The 14,232-nt window shown below is 44.5% G+C and overlaps 1 protein-coding gene across 1 annotated transcript in view; it reads left to right on the top strand.

Annotated features, from left to right (window-relative positions):
* plekhb1 (pleckstrin homology domain containing B1) overlaps positions 1–14,232 on the top strand; it is a gene marked incomplete at its 5' end in the record, with an annotated part of 33,607 nt that overhangs the window by 15,944 nt on the left and 3,431 nt on the right. The window contains 3 exons of the mRNA XM_079247087.1: positions 4,491–4,593; positions 4,672–4,711; positions 4,790–4,880. Coding sequence (XP_079103213.1) covers positions 4,491–4,593; positions 4,672–4,711; positions 4,790–4,880 — 234 coding nt within the window. The remainder of the gene's footprint in view (positions 1–4,490; positions 4,594–4,671; positions 4,712–4,789; positions 4,881–14,232) is intronic.

The raw sequence follows: 14,232 nt of genomic DNA, 5'->3' as shown, positions 1-14,232 counted from the left end.
ATTCGAAAAAGCTTCAGGATCATCATCATCATCATCGTCATTTGTGTTTTTTATTTTAATAATTACGTCTTCAAGTGAGACAATCTTCAGAGTTGGTCTTGTAGGCAACTCAGTTATATCTGAGACATTGCAGAAGGCATTGTTGAAATCTGGGTCTTCATAGTGAAGCATGAAGTCGTACGCCAGATTGAGTCGTTTTTTCAGCTCACTTTTGAGTTCTTCCACATCCTTGTTCCACATCCGTTGGCTTTTCTTGGAAAATTATCTTGCGAATGTCATTTTCACCAACCATCACTCTCACTGGCCAAGACTGGTACATAATTCTGAAAGAATAAAATAGTGCATCAGCACAAAATGTAACGCTTCAGAGTAACAAACAGCTGGCCTTTCACTCTGTAGGTATAGAGGGGAACAATGTCATTGAGGTCCTTTAACTGGATTACAAGCAGGCTTGAACTACTTTTGCAGATTTCGTAAAATCTGAGGTGTTCATGATACCATGCAAACATTGGTCTGCAAATGAACATAACACTGGTTTCCACAACTAAAACCTGATGAATCTGCCTGAACTCTGGAAGGCCTGCACAGGAAACAACAGACACCAACATGTCACTTGCATACTTAATCCCATCTATGAAAACGGATGTTGCTGAAAGGACTGTCTTTTGAGGTGTATATCTTGCAGACAAATATTGCTGCACACTGTCTGGGAGGGAAGGAACCAGGATGCTCTTTACTTTATCAAGTTCTAATGCTGGTTTGAAAAATGAAGCAGACTCTAAGTGGTAGGCCATCATCTTCTGGTGTCTATCAGCTAAAGTCAGGGGAACATTTCGGAGGTTGTGGGCTTCACGAATGACTCTCTTGAAAAATTTGTGCTTCCCCTCAAACCTCATCGTCCAAACATTGACAAGTGGTCCATATACTTGAATCGATGGGAATAATCCTCCAGGTAATGGTGTTTTGGGCGGAGTCTGTATTGAGGAAATACCTTTTGAAGAAAAGACCTATGCTCTGACACCCTGAAATCCAGATAATGGAGCATTTCCTCAGTAAACCTTGGAGACATGACCAACTTAACCACATCTTTCAGGCACAGTAGAACTTCCCATGTTTCATCTCCCTCGGGGATATAATGACCAATCAACAGAGGAATCAGTCTGATCAAGCTCCAGTTTTCATGACCATTTCCTCCAATGGTCCCTCTTGCTTGAAATGTTTTTGACACTGGCTGAGGCTGGTTAGTTTTGTGCATAAGGAAAATCCTTTATGGCACAGGGCACATGTTTGGATTTTGCTGAACCTCCAACACCTGCTGATCATGTAGTTGCTTTGCTTTTGCTTTCTCAAGCAAAAGTGACCAGAACTAACTTCTTTATCTTGTATTTCCTTCCTTGTATCCATGCAGAAGCGGCATATTTTATCAGAGACAAAACTTTCTTGAAATCCTTCCAATGAATGAGCAGCCAAATTATCTGCTGCAATATACAAAACAGTCCCTCTCACACTGGATCCCAGTTTTTCAACATATATTCCATGCTTTTCAAGAAGAACTAGATCGTGAAGGAGTGGCCTAAGCACTTCAGAGTATCCGTGTGCCTTGACAGTATTTGTCTTACAAAGAAGAGCCGACTGTATAGAGTTGAGAGAAGAGCAAAATCTTGGTGCAAGATTATCAAGTACCCAATACATTGCACATATTTTGTGCTTCTTTTTAGATGTTCCGAGTGGACTTGCTACTTCAAAGTCATCTATGTAGAGACCCAAAGCAATGGTAAATTGTTCTTCCAGCAGTAAAGTATTTTCTTTAAAACATGAACCATCCCTGAATGTGTTGTGTCCTTGCACATCACCACTGTTAACTTTGAGAGCCTTGTTCAATATTTTGCTGGATTAAATCTTGTACAGCACTTTCAGATATATTGAGAACAGTTCTCATTCTGTGGAAGAGGGCTGCCAAATTGTGCTCAAGCTGATCCTCCAAGTCATTAGCATTACTTGCCACCAACTCCTCCTCATCTTGATCTTGAATTTGATCTTGAATGTCATTTTCCACTTCAGTTCTAGCAGCTTCACTCAATGTATCTGTGTGCGTTAAAATCCCTGGCTTGAATGGCAACTGCCCATCCATATGTCTGCCATCATGGTTCTTGCTTTTGTGGGAATTAAATGTTGAATAGACACTTGTTGCAAATACACAATCCTGGTAGGGGCACTGCACTTTTTGGCGCATTCGGATATGTGTACGTAAATGTGAAAAAAAAATCCTTTTCTGCACATGGCTCTTTGAAATCACAAACTTGACAGTGGAACACATGATTTCTTGCATCAATATGATGATCACTAATCAGTGAGTGCAGTCTTGATAAATGTACCTTTAGTGCATTAAAAGACTTAAATGTGCAGGGGCATTGCTTATGAGGACATGGTAATGGCAATGTTCTTGTGTAGTCACCATGTTTTAGTCTATAATGTTTGAGGAGTTGCCCTCGCTTTTCACAAGTTAAGTTGCAAAACTTACATGTCCACTGCATCCGTGTTGATTGTGTGTTTTCAATCTGAAAGAAGAAAAAAAAAAGTTACAAACATAGCTCTAAATGCATAGATATCAAGTGGAGGTGAGGCTTACATTAGTTCCACAAGCGCACTCAACATAAACTGTTTTAGTTTTTTAACTACAGACAAAATCAATTTTACATGAACATGAAATGTCCAATTTCTATGCTTTATATGTAGAGAATTTACAGAAGTTACTGTTATATTAAAAATGGAACTTCAACTTTATTTCTAAATTTTCAATTCATTTTTAAAGCTCTTAATGTCTGAAGATAACCTGTTTATCCTCAGATATTAAGGCCACTGCTGACACCATTCTAAAAAGCAAATTTCAATTTCCCAGTTTTTGTTTTGACTTTAATGGACCACATAAAACTAGAGATTTAATAATTTGACAGAAAAAAATATTTTTATGAGCCCTGCTATTGGTGTGTTGGAATGCTGGAACTCCTCCAAAGAGCTGCTGTCGGTAGCTCCGTATATATAATGAAAAAAAAAAACACCCACATTCTGGAGGCATGATTGTATTTTCACCATATACTGTTACATAAGAATACCCTTATTCCGTGCAATTTTTAGGATAACCATTCCTTGCAAAACAGGGGGGGGGGGGGGGGGGGGTGTCGCCGACTCAGCTGTGTTATTGCATTAACAGTGACTATCACTGCCCTACGACGACGTTCTCTAGCTTTATTTATTAAATAAAAACCATGCCATCTCTCTACTGCACCGCCATCATTCAGACTGACCGGAAGGAAAGCTCCGCTTTCCCCCCTCTCTTTTCCGCCGCGTTTGCCGCTCGCTCCAGACAAGCGGCAAATGCGGCAGGAGCTCTGACACAAAAGTGGCAGTTTAGTGACCAGCCATGAGCGCTTTTGACGCTAAAAACGCGTTTGGTCTAAAACACCGTAGCGACTCTCATTCCACACTGAGAATTGAAAATCTGCGCTTTACCGCCACCGTGTCTGAGTGGAATTAGCTGTCGAGTAGTTGTCGATAAGCTGCAGTAACATTGAAGCACTGACTGATTCCCTTTATTTGTTTATTAAACTGAAGAGTCAAGTTTAGGTCCAAATAAACCACCCAGGACGACTCCACGCCATTTTGCAATCTAATCCTGTAAAGCGGGTCGAGACAAATTATGTTAAGTTACATACTGGAGCTTAAAAGTGACGTTTTCATTAGCGTTAGCCGCTAGCTTGAATGTCGTGGTGAGGCTCATCTCTTTCCCACTTTTCATCGTGTTAAAGAGCTAGAGCGGGCTGCTACTAGATATATACATTATATATGTTTTTTTTGTAAGGTATGTGGTCAATTTCATGATCCATTTTGGATGATTCTCATGTGGAAGCGGAGCTGGAGCCGGTTGCTTGTGTTAATATTAAAATTTGTCTGCAAATATTTTTATGACCTTCTACATGAAAAAAAAAATCACCTGTCCCAATAATATGTGAATAATAAAGTCATAAATGACGAATGAAACCATATTTAAGTTGAATAACTTACCTAAAGAGGAGGTCGGAGTCTTCCAACGGTCAAGTCTGCAAAGTTTCCAGAAGCTTCTTGCAGTGCTTTACTGCGCATGTGCACTGCTGAACTCAAGCAATTCCTCCAGTAAAAAAAAATTTCAAGTCCAGTTAACACAAAAGAACTGAGTCTTACATCTCTTTTGGGCTAAAGAGGTACATTACTCACATTCCTTGAGTTCAATCAACAGGATAGTAAGACTTAAGTAAAGTATACAATAGTAATTTGAGTAAGAACAGAAATTAACTTTTAGAGTGTACACATTAATGCCTCAATGGCAGAATTGTGCAGAGTTGAATCAGGTATTTTGTTAAACCTGCAGGATAACCGGCCTTCTCAAACCGGGGTTGGAGGTCACTGATCAAAACTCCAAATAAGGAACAAGAAGATTTGCTTTCTGTGTGCAGGTATGACTCCACCAGAGACAAACCCCAGGGAGAATCTGGTTGTAGTCTACCTCAGAGATGGCTCTACACTCAACCTGTGTGCTAACAGTGAAGATGAATCTCTGTAAGTTACTGTTATCCCGGCTGCTTCTGTCTTCCTTTATAGAAGTCCATTCCTCACTTATTTACCTTTTGGTTCCAGAGCCTGGAAACTAACTCTGCTGGAAACCAGGAGAAACCCGGTGAGTTCTCTGTTCTTCAGGTTGACCTAATAAGCAAAACTTTTCATCCCAAATGCTAATCAGTTTTCCCCTGTGTAGGTGTTTACTTACGACCCGTATGACGACTCCTATCAGTCTGTTCCACTTAACGGCTATCACACCGTCTACATCACACCTGGAGCAGGACCAGGTTTGTTCTGTCATGCTTGAAGAAGGAATTTACTAAATTCATGGCATCATTTTGAGGTCAGTTAAAAACAGAAAAAGAAATTTATAAATGAGCTCTGCAGTGAATCATGTTCTGCTTCATTAATAAAGTGACTTCTCCCCTCAAAGATTCAGCCAGGAACTATGCCTTCATTTACAACTAAAGTTAACAGACTTTCTTCAAGCAGAAGAACACAGTCCTATCAGGAGAGCCAGAAGTTTCCCAGAAATCATTACCTGCAAATAGCATTGTCCACAGAACTTGCAAGACTCAAGAATCTTCCTTTAATCACTTCCAATACACAAGTGAACTTTTAAATGCAAACTCTTCAACTCTAAGGGTACATTCACATCAGGATAGTCCACTAGACTTGGTCTGATTGGAGACTCGGCTCAGTTATAGGGGGGGTGTATCCAGGCACGTGCCGTGAGTTCTAGGCTTAGGTAGGCAGTGGCAAATTGCAAAGGACAATAATGTTTTTTTTTTTTGTTTTTTGTTTTTTTAATTAATTGATCATTTATAAAAGTTCCCTACTTAATCTAACAAAACGTCAGATCTCACAGTAATTTTACGTCATGACAACGAATAGGATAAATAACATTATGATTATATGCCTTTGTGAAAATATTTTTGTGCGCACCATCCCTGCTCTAAATTCGTGGACACGCTCGTTCGCACAGTAGCGAGCACGCATGAGCCTGGACATACATACGCACAGCCATTTGTGACTGGCAATATACCCATCCAGCAAACCAGCCTTTCCGCACCAAGTGCAGCAGCCAAAGCTTTGTATCATTGCTTGTAATATAACAGCACTTAAAACTATTATTCCTGAAAAATTCCCAATTTTTTAGAACATTTCCTCTACACAGCCATCTAAAGGAAATCTAATTTAATCAACCTGGACACAGAATTCAGAGCAGAAGTGCTCAATTTTCCGACATACAAGTTACAAGTTGCCACATCCCCCGAATTCCCGTAAGTCATAACGGAGAAACTTATGAACTTAATGCTCAGCAAATTCAACTGAGCCGCATGGACCGTCCACATTTATACAGCTGATGACAGCTCAGCCTGATTGTATCCCAAATGCAATAAGTAGAGAGACTGACAACTCGGAGCTGTCTGCGATGGTGAAACGTCGGTATCTCAAGGGTCCACACCCCAGATAGACATTTAATGTAAAGATACCCGAGCGCAACACCAAAAACAAGAATACTCTACTGCATCCTCGTGCCTTTGTTATGCAATTTACACGGTTATTAAGGTTTAAGAATTTTTTTAAAAAAAATTCATGTCAGTATTAAAGCATTTTAGATCCATAAAACAACAAGGTGACGTTGGACCATAATCAGCACATGGCTTACACGTGAACACTGCCATGACAACAGAGAGGGAGGGAGATAAAGAGTTTAACCTTACTTTATTTGAAGATGAACTCCATGCGCCTGTCCTTCTGGACAAAGTTGCTGATCACAGCGTTGTAAAACTCTTCTGTGTTTGCCTTCAGTTTGATGAGCCTCTCCTTTTCAATCGATATCAGAGCGAGAGATTAAAGTCTTCCTTGCTCTGTCCTGTTGCGGCTGTAGGTTTTGATCTGTTTTAAGGTTGAAAAAGACCTCTCCGCTGATGCTGTGGTGGCTGGAATGGTCAACGCCAACTTCAAGAGTTTTGCAGCCTCTGGAACAGAGTGTTCTAGGTCGTGTTCATGAGGTGACTTGTTTCTGGTCATCTGTGAGCTGTACAGGCCAATAAGGTCGGCCTTTAGCTCACAAAATCAAAATGCTTCCCATATTTAGCAAGGCTGTGCAGTTTTGCATCATCAAATTTGGCTGACAATTCTTCCCTGAGCCGTCACCTTATCGTGGTGGAGGGGTTTGTGCGTCCCGAAGATCCTAGCAGCTATGTTGTTGGGGGCTTTATGCCAGGTGTCTAGGGGAGGGACCAGACCAAGCACGGCTCATCGACCTCTACGATGACGACCAACCTGGGCATGAATGTTCCCTTGCCCGGACGCGGGTTACCGGGACCCCCCTCTGGAGCCAGGCCTGGAGGTGGGGTACGAGAGCGAGCGTCTGGTGGCTGGGCCTTCGCCCATGGGGCCCGGTCGGGCTCAGCCCGAAAGGGTTACATGGGCCCCACCTCCCGTGGGCTCACCATCTGCGGGAGGAGCCGTAGGGGTCGGGTGCAGTGTGAGCTGGGCGGCAGCAAAGGGCGGGGACCGGCCGGAGCTGTGGCTGTAAGGTCGTTGGTGCCTGTCGTGGCGATAATCCCAGGACTCGTTGGTGGACACCAACAGTGAGGGATGCTGTCAAGCTGAAGAAGGAGTCCTATCGGGCCTTCTTGGCCTGTGGGACTCTGGAGGCAGCTGATGGGTACCGGCGGGCTAAGCGGCATGCGGCTTCGGCTGTTGCCAAGGCAAAAACTCGGGCATGGGAGGAGTTCGGCGAGGCCATGGAGAAAGACTTCCGGACGGCTTCGAGGAGATTCTGGTCCACCATCCGGCGGCTCAGGAGGGGGAAGCAGTGCTCCATCAATACTGTGTACAGTGGAGATGGGGAGCTGCTGACCTCAACTCGGGACGTAGTGGGTCGGTGGAAGGAATACTTCGAAGACCTCCTCAATCCTACCAACACGTCTTCCGATGAGGAAGCAGAGCTGGCGGACTCAGGGGTGGACTCTCTGAAGTCTGAAGTCGCTGAGGTGGTCAAAAAGCTCCTTGGCGGCAAGGCCCTGGGGGTGGATGAGATCCGCCCGGAGTTCCTTAAGGCTCTGGATGCTGTGGGGCTGTCCTGGCTGACACGCCTCTGCAGCATCGCGTCAACATCGGGGACAGTACCGCTGGATTGGCAGACTGGGGTGGTGGTCCCCCTTTTTAAGAAGGGGGACCGGAGGGTGTGTTCCAATTACAGGGGAATTACACTCCTCAGCCTCCCTGGTAAGGTCTATTCAGGGGTCCTGGAGAGGAGGGTCCACCGGATAGTTGAATCCCAGATTGAGGAGGAGCAGTGTGGTTTTCGTCCTGGTCGCGGAACAGTGGATCAGCTCTATACCCTCTTTGGGGTCCTGGAGGGGGCATGGGAGTTTGCCCAACCAGTCTACATGTGTTTTGTGGACCTGGAGAAGGCATTCGACCGTGTCCCCTGGGGGCTCCTGTGGGGGGTACTCCGGGAGTATGGGGTACCGGACCCCCTTGTAAGGGCTGTCCGGTCCCTGTACGACATGTGTCAGATCTTGGTCCGCATTGCCGGTAGTAAGTCGGATTCGTTTCCGGTGAGGGTTGGACTCCGCCAAGGCTGCCCTTTATCACCGATTCTGTTCATAACTTATATGGACAGAATTTCTAGGCGCAGCCGAGGTGTTGAGGGGATCCGACTTGGTGGCCTCAGGATTGGGTCCCTGCTTTTTGCGGATGACGTGGTCCTGTTGGCTTCATCTGGTCGTGATCTCCAGCTCTCGCTTGAGCGATTCGCGGCCGAGTGTGAAGCGGCTGGGATGAGAATCAGCACCTCCAAATCTGAGACCATGGTCCTAAGCCGGAATAGGGTGGATTGCCCTCTCCGGGTCGGGAGTCAGGTCCTGCCTCAAGTGGAGGAGTTTAAATATCTCGGGGTCTTGTTCACGAGTGAGGGAAAGATGGAGCGCGAGAGCGACAGACGGATCGGTGCGGCGTCTGCAGTAATGCGGGCTCTGCGCCGGTCTGTCGTGGTGAAGAAGGAGCTTCGCCTTCTGGCTCAGCTCTCGATTTACCAGTCGATCTACGTTCCTACCCTCACCTATGGTCGTGAGCTGTGGGTCGTGACCGAAAGAACGAGATCTTGTATACAGGCGGCTGAAATGGGTTTCCTCCGCAGGGTGGCCGGGCTCACCCTTAGAGATAGGGTGAGGAGCTCGGTCATCCGGGAGGGGCTCAGAGTAGAGCCCCTGCTCCTCCGCATCGAGAGGAACCAGTTGAGGTGGCTCGGGCATCTGGTCAGGATGCCTCCTGGACACCTCCCTGGTGAGGTGTTCCAGGCACATCCCTCTGGGAGGAGACCCCGGGGAAGACCCAGGACACGCTGGAGGGATTACATCTCTCGGCTGGCCTGGGAACGCCTCAGGATCCCCCCTGCAGAGTTGGCAAATGTGGCTGGGGAGAGGGAAGTCTGGGCTTCCCTGCTTAGGCTGCTGCCCCCGCGACCCGACTCCGGATAAGCGGCAGAAGATGGATGGATGGAATTTGGCTGACAATTCATCAAAGTTTCAATGATTGATTAACGTCAGAAAATCCAGCTCTCCCAAGTTCTTGAATCTGGCCTCCATGTGCAAGTTGATGTTATCCAGGATGCGGTGAAACAGCTGACGTGGCTCCATCCAGCCGCTGGCTGCGCGTGTCGCTGTGCACCAAGTTCAGCACTTTGCACCGCTGCTGAAACTGCGCATAAAATGAGTCAAAAGACTCGCGCTGGTTCATCAAGGCTTTCATCGTGGCTCTGACCTGTAGAGAGCAGAACCCTATGTCCATCACCTTGGCCTGAAGAACACGGAACAATGCGTCTGTCTCTGTGAAAACCGCGCCGAACACCATGAGGAGGAAGCAGCTTTGGAGAGCCAGATGCTGAAACCAGAGGCCAAAGTCAGAGCTGGTCCATCCCAGTCATCAGGGTTGTCTTGAATGAGCCTGAACACCTCAAGAAGTTCTGCATAGTGGAACAAGACGGTTTGAACAAGCCTGGAGTTTGAGTTCCACCAGGTCGCTGCTGCGCGTGGAATGAGTCTTCTGACCACTTCATCCAGCAGATTGCTGCTGAAAGAAGCAGCAAGGCCTTCCAGAGTCTTGAAAAAGACTTTACAGTCAGGGATCACCTGTGCAGACTGCGAGAGGATGAGGTTCAGTTTGTGCCCGTAACAGTGAGTAAACAATGCCTCGGGTACTTTTTCTCTGATCTTTGCCTGCACTCCGTTTAGCTGCGATGCCACAACTGATGCGCCATCATATGTTTGTGCGACCAACTTGTGTGCACAGTCCAGCTTGTCCAGGACACCCATGATATAGTTAGCGATTGCTGTTGCTCTCCTGTCATCACTGACATCATCAAAGCCCAGAAAAGCCTCCTTCACTTCACTGCCAGACACGTATCTTAAAATAATGGAGAGTTGTGCCTTATTTGTGATGTCTGTGGTTTCGTCTACCTCCGCATCAACAAACGGTGCCACACCCACTTCTTCTGTTATGTTGTCCCTCAGAACATCTGCAATCACCTCAATCAGGTCATTCTGAATCTGTTTTGAAGTTCCAGAAAACACCGTGGATGAAGCCAAGTGGGCAACAAGACTAGCATCCTTGCTAGCTAGCAGGTGCAGCAGCTCAATGTAATTTCCCCGGTTTGAGGAGTTTCCAGTTTCATCGTTCCCACGGAAAGCCAGATCTTTCATAACATCTATGAAACTTTTGAGGATTTCTCTGTTCTTCCTCACTGTTTCATTATGCATACTAATGCCCAGCCGCCTTTGCTCAGCCAAAGCCAGGTCAGTTCTGCTGTGACCAAGTGTTTTCAGAGCAATCTGGCTCTGAATGTGGACCACCGATTTTTCATGTGTGGCTTTGGCACAGGGCAAGTTGTTTAAATCACAATATCCAGCATTAGTCCAGACATTGTCAGAGGTGCCGCCAAAAAGCAAACATGAAAAATAGAACAGCCGTTCAGCTTAGGACATCCACACAGCCAATCCTTCCTTTTGTACCATTCACTCTGAAAAGTACCAACAATTTTCTGACCCTTCCTTTGCTGAAGATCAGGTAGCTCAGGTGTTGGTCTCCGATCATTCAAAAGTTTACGTTTTTTCCTCAAAAGAAAGACGTGAAAACTGTTTCAGCCTCTCAAGAGAAGTCATTTTGCCATGAGCCCGCCAGCAAATTTCAGACCAGAGGGTCAATTCACAAATTCTTTCTTAACGTACATAGATGATTTGCAAAGTACAGTAATGTAAAAAGGCAGATCACTACGCTGCCTAACGCAAAAAGGCAGCATAGTGATCTGCCTTTTTACGTACATAATCTTTATATTAGAAACTAACTGCGCATGCGCGAACACACACCACTGCGTTATTATGGGCGGTAAAGGCAGAGAAGCGCTGTGCCTTTAATAGAAGGCGTGATCATATTAGCGTGCAATGATGAGTCACTTATGAAGCTTCATTTCATGGCCAAGAGGGGGCGCTGTTGAGGTTTTTATTTTTATTGAATTATGAGGAGCACTAAATGCCAGCACTTTAAATCATGACAGGCATTAAGAAATTGTGATTAGAAAACGTATATTAAAGATCAGTAATTATAAAATAAAAAGCTTTTTTTTTAAATAAAATAAATCAAATCACTACAGTTAAATTATTTAATTTGATCCCTTTTGTCTTGGGTAGGCACTGCCTACCCTGCCTGCACACCACTGGGTGTATCCATATGGACTGAGACCTTGTCCACACATAAAAGGCATAAAAGGCATCTCATGACAGTCTACTGTCATGAGATGAGATCATCATGAGATCTCATCGTTATCATCATGAGATAGCTGATGAGGCTAGATTACATAAAACTGCAAATGCATTTGGATTGTCAAGACAGGTTGTTTAAAAAATTGTTCTGCAGGTGTGTAAAGCTATAACATTGCAGTTGGGACCCCAGTATATGCAGCTGCCAACAGTGGAAGGCATTCACTGGTGGAGAGATTTGAACAGATACATGGCCTCCCTCAGTGTCTAGGTGCTGTAGATGGCACACATGAATATAAAGCAACCACCAGCCTGTTCCACTGATTATCTGGATTGAAAGGGAATTTTTTTTTTATAAAATATCCAAGCCATTTGAGACTAGAAATACTGCATCGTAATCAGGTGTGCCTTTGGAATGCTAAAGGCCCGTTTCAGAGCTTTGAGGCGAGCCATGGACAATCTGAAGAAACTGTCAGTTATGCATGTTTTGTGCTGCATAATTACTGTGAGCCAACTAGAGACGCAATAGATGATAACAATGTTACTGAAGCCATTCAGCATGACAAACGAGGCCGGCTTTAGGCAGGGGCAAGAGGGGGCAATACCCCCTTAAACAAATACTTTGCCCCCTCAAATAAAATCTGCCAAAACTGCACAAACTACCTAAACTCTCTCCCTCTGCACAGAGCTGCGTGCCGGTTGAACAGCGTTGCATTGCCTGACCCCCCTCCTTCTCCCCCAGTGAACAACCAATCAGCATTTAGTATGCAAATGAGTTGACAAGCAGCCTGATTGGTGGGTGTCAGGTTTCTCCCCCTCGCTGAGGCGCTGCAGCAGTAAAATTATAAAGAAGTGAAACTCAGTTAAATACCTCATTGCGATTTACATCGTGAGATAGGCTACTTAAAAACTAATTAACAATAAATACAGTTGTATATACCATCTATATGTTGTGTCAACAGGTTATTGTTGCTTTTTTAAGGGTGTTAGCCTGTCAGTGGGAGCATTACTCCATCACACATGAATACTGGATGCGTGGTGTGCCTGCTGAGAACACGTCTGGCCTGGGTATTCCCGGCCCGAGCCCCGAACATTTCTCATCAAGCCCTGAATGATTTTTCAGCCCAGAAGAAATAAGTTTACATTACTCAGCCGCCTTATAATATTAAATAAGAAGGTAGTTTTTTCATTTCCTGACTTCAGTGAATGCAACGCAGGTACAACAATGTGACCAATCAGAGAAGAAGTTTCCAGAAGCGGGGACACAACATTTATTTATCATCACTGAAAAGGGCTTGAGTATAAGAGAACCCTGTGAGTCCTGTGATCTCGGCAGTTGCGCTGGGATGGGGTGCATTTTGTGTGTTGATGGTGCTTAATGCATTCTTTTGTGTTCCTCGGACAACAGGAGAGTTATTTTGGATTGAATTAAATGTTTGGCTTGAGTGGATTGATTGCAGAGATGGTGTGTGTGAATAAATGCGCTCTCTGGCTTCATATGGCCTGTGATGTGAAGGCTGCACCACTTGTCTCAGAAGAGAAAGGCCATCAGCAATAGATAAAGTGAGCATGCATAGTGTATTAGTAATTTTAGCAAAAATGTCAGATGTTTGTCTTTCTGATGTTTTTAAGAATTCCACCAATTTATTCTTTACACATTGGTCCTCTTCAAGTGCATGAAGCCACTGGGTCTCTGCTGATGTTGGTCTCCCCTCAGTTTAGCCTTTATAAAAGAAAAAAATCACGAGTGTTGAAAAACAGTGCATGTTAACCGCTTAAATGTGACATTATGGCAATGAATTTTATACATGCACGGCCAAATCAAACCGACCAAATTTATAATGAGTCAAAGCAAATGCATACCCGAAGCAACCTCTGTTTTACTGCGGTTGTCACGCTGCTTTCCTGCTCAGTATCTGATGGCTCTCCCATACACGAGGAGGAGTCGAGGGCGATGGCACAGAGAGGCCATCATCCAAGTCATTTGTTTCGATGCCAGACCAAAAAAAAACAGACAACATATGTACAGTTAGCTGGCAAGATTTTAGAGTGCAGGAATATTAAATATGGCGTTCCACAAGGATCATGTATTATATTACGGTTCGTTTTGTTCGCTGGCAGCACTAACTTTTTTTTTAGTTCAGGTTCTGACTTAAAAACTGTTTCACAGAGTATAACAAATGAAATAGTGGAACTTAAAAAAATGGTTTGATAACAACAGGCTGTCAGGTGGATCACATGAAGCTCGGGAACAGCAGCAGGTCAGCAGAGGGGGCAATTCATGGTCCAGAACGTAAAAGTCTTGTCCAGCAGTTGTTCCCACTAGTCACCAAATGAGCTGAATTTAATGAGCAGAGTTTATTTGCCAGGTTAAAGAGCCTGTTAGTGAAACACCTGTTCTAAATGTACAGGTAGATCCAAAAACATAGCAGGACTTTTACTTTCTGGACCAGGAGTTGCCTCCTCTGCCAGTCAGCCATAGACCGTTTCTATCGCCCACCACCATGTCCAAGCATGACCCAGTTTAAAATGTGGAACAAGCACATGTTGTTCATAAGGTAGCTACAGGATGAAAAGCTTTATTAAAGATTGTTCATAGAAATTAGCAGATTGTTTGTTTTTTTTAAAAAGATAACATTATCTTCTATTTTTATGTAAATGGTTTATGATGAAAAAAGTTACGTAAATATAATGTAAAGCGGGTTTAGGCTACTTCGCTGGCTAAACTCAGTGGTAGGCAAATCTTGGGTTTTATGTTCTAAAATGGTTAATCTAGATAAGTTAATGCAGCAACTAATTTTTTATCTTCTGCTTTCTCGTGTCCATTAAGAGCCAAAAGACAAAATTAAGATTGTGTTTCACAGAA

This window comes from Telmatherina bonti (assembly GCF_933228915.1).
Source record: "Telmatherina bonti genome assembly, chromosome: 10".
Taxonomy (NCBI): domain Eukaryota; kingdom Metazoa; phylum Chordata; class Actinopteri; order Atheriniformes; family Telmatherinidae; genus Telmatherina; species Telmatherina bonti.
The sequence above is the reverse complement of the archived record's forward strand: the minus strand, read 5'-3'. Positions and strand labels throughout refer to the sequence as shown.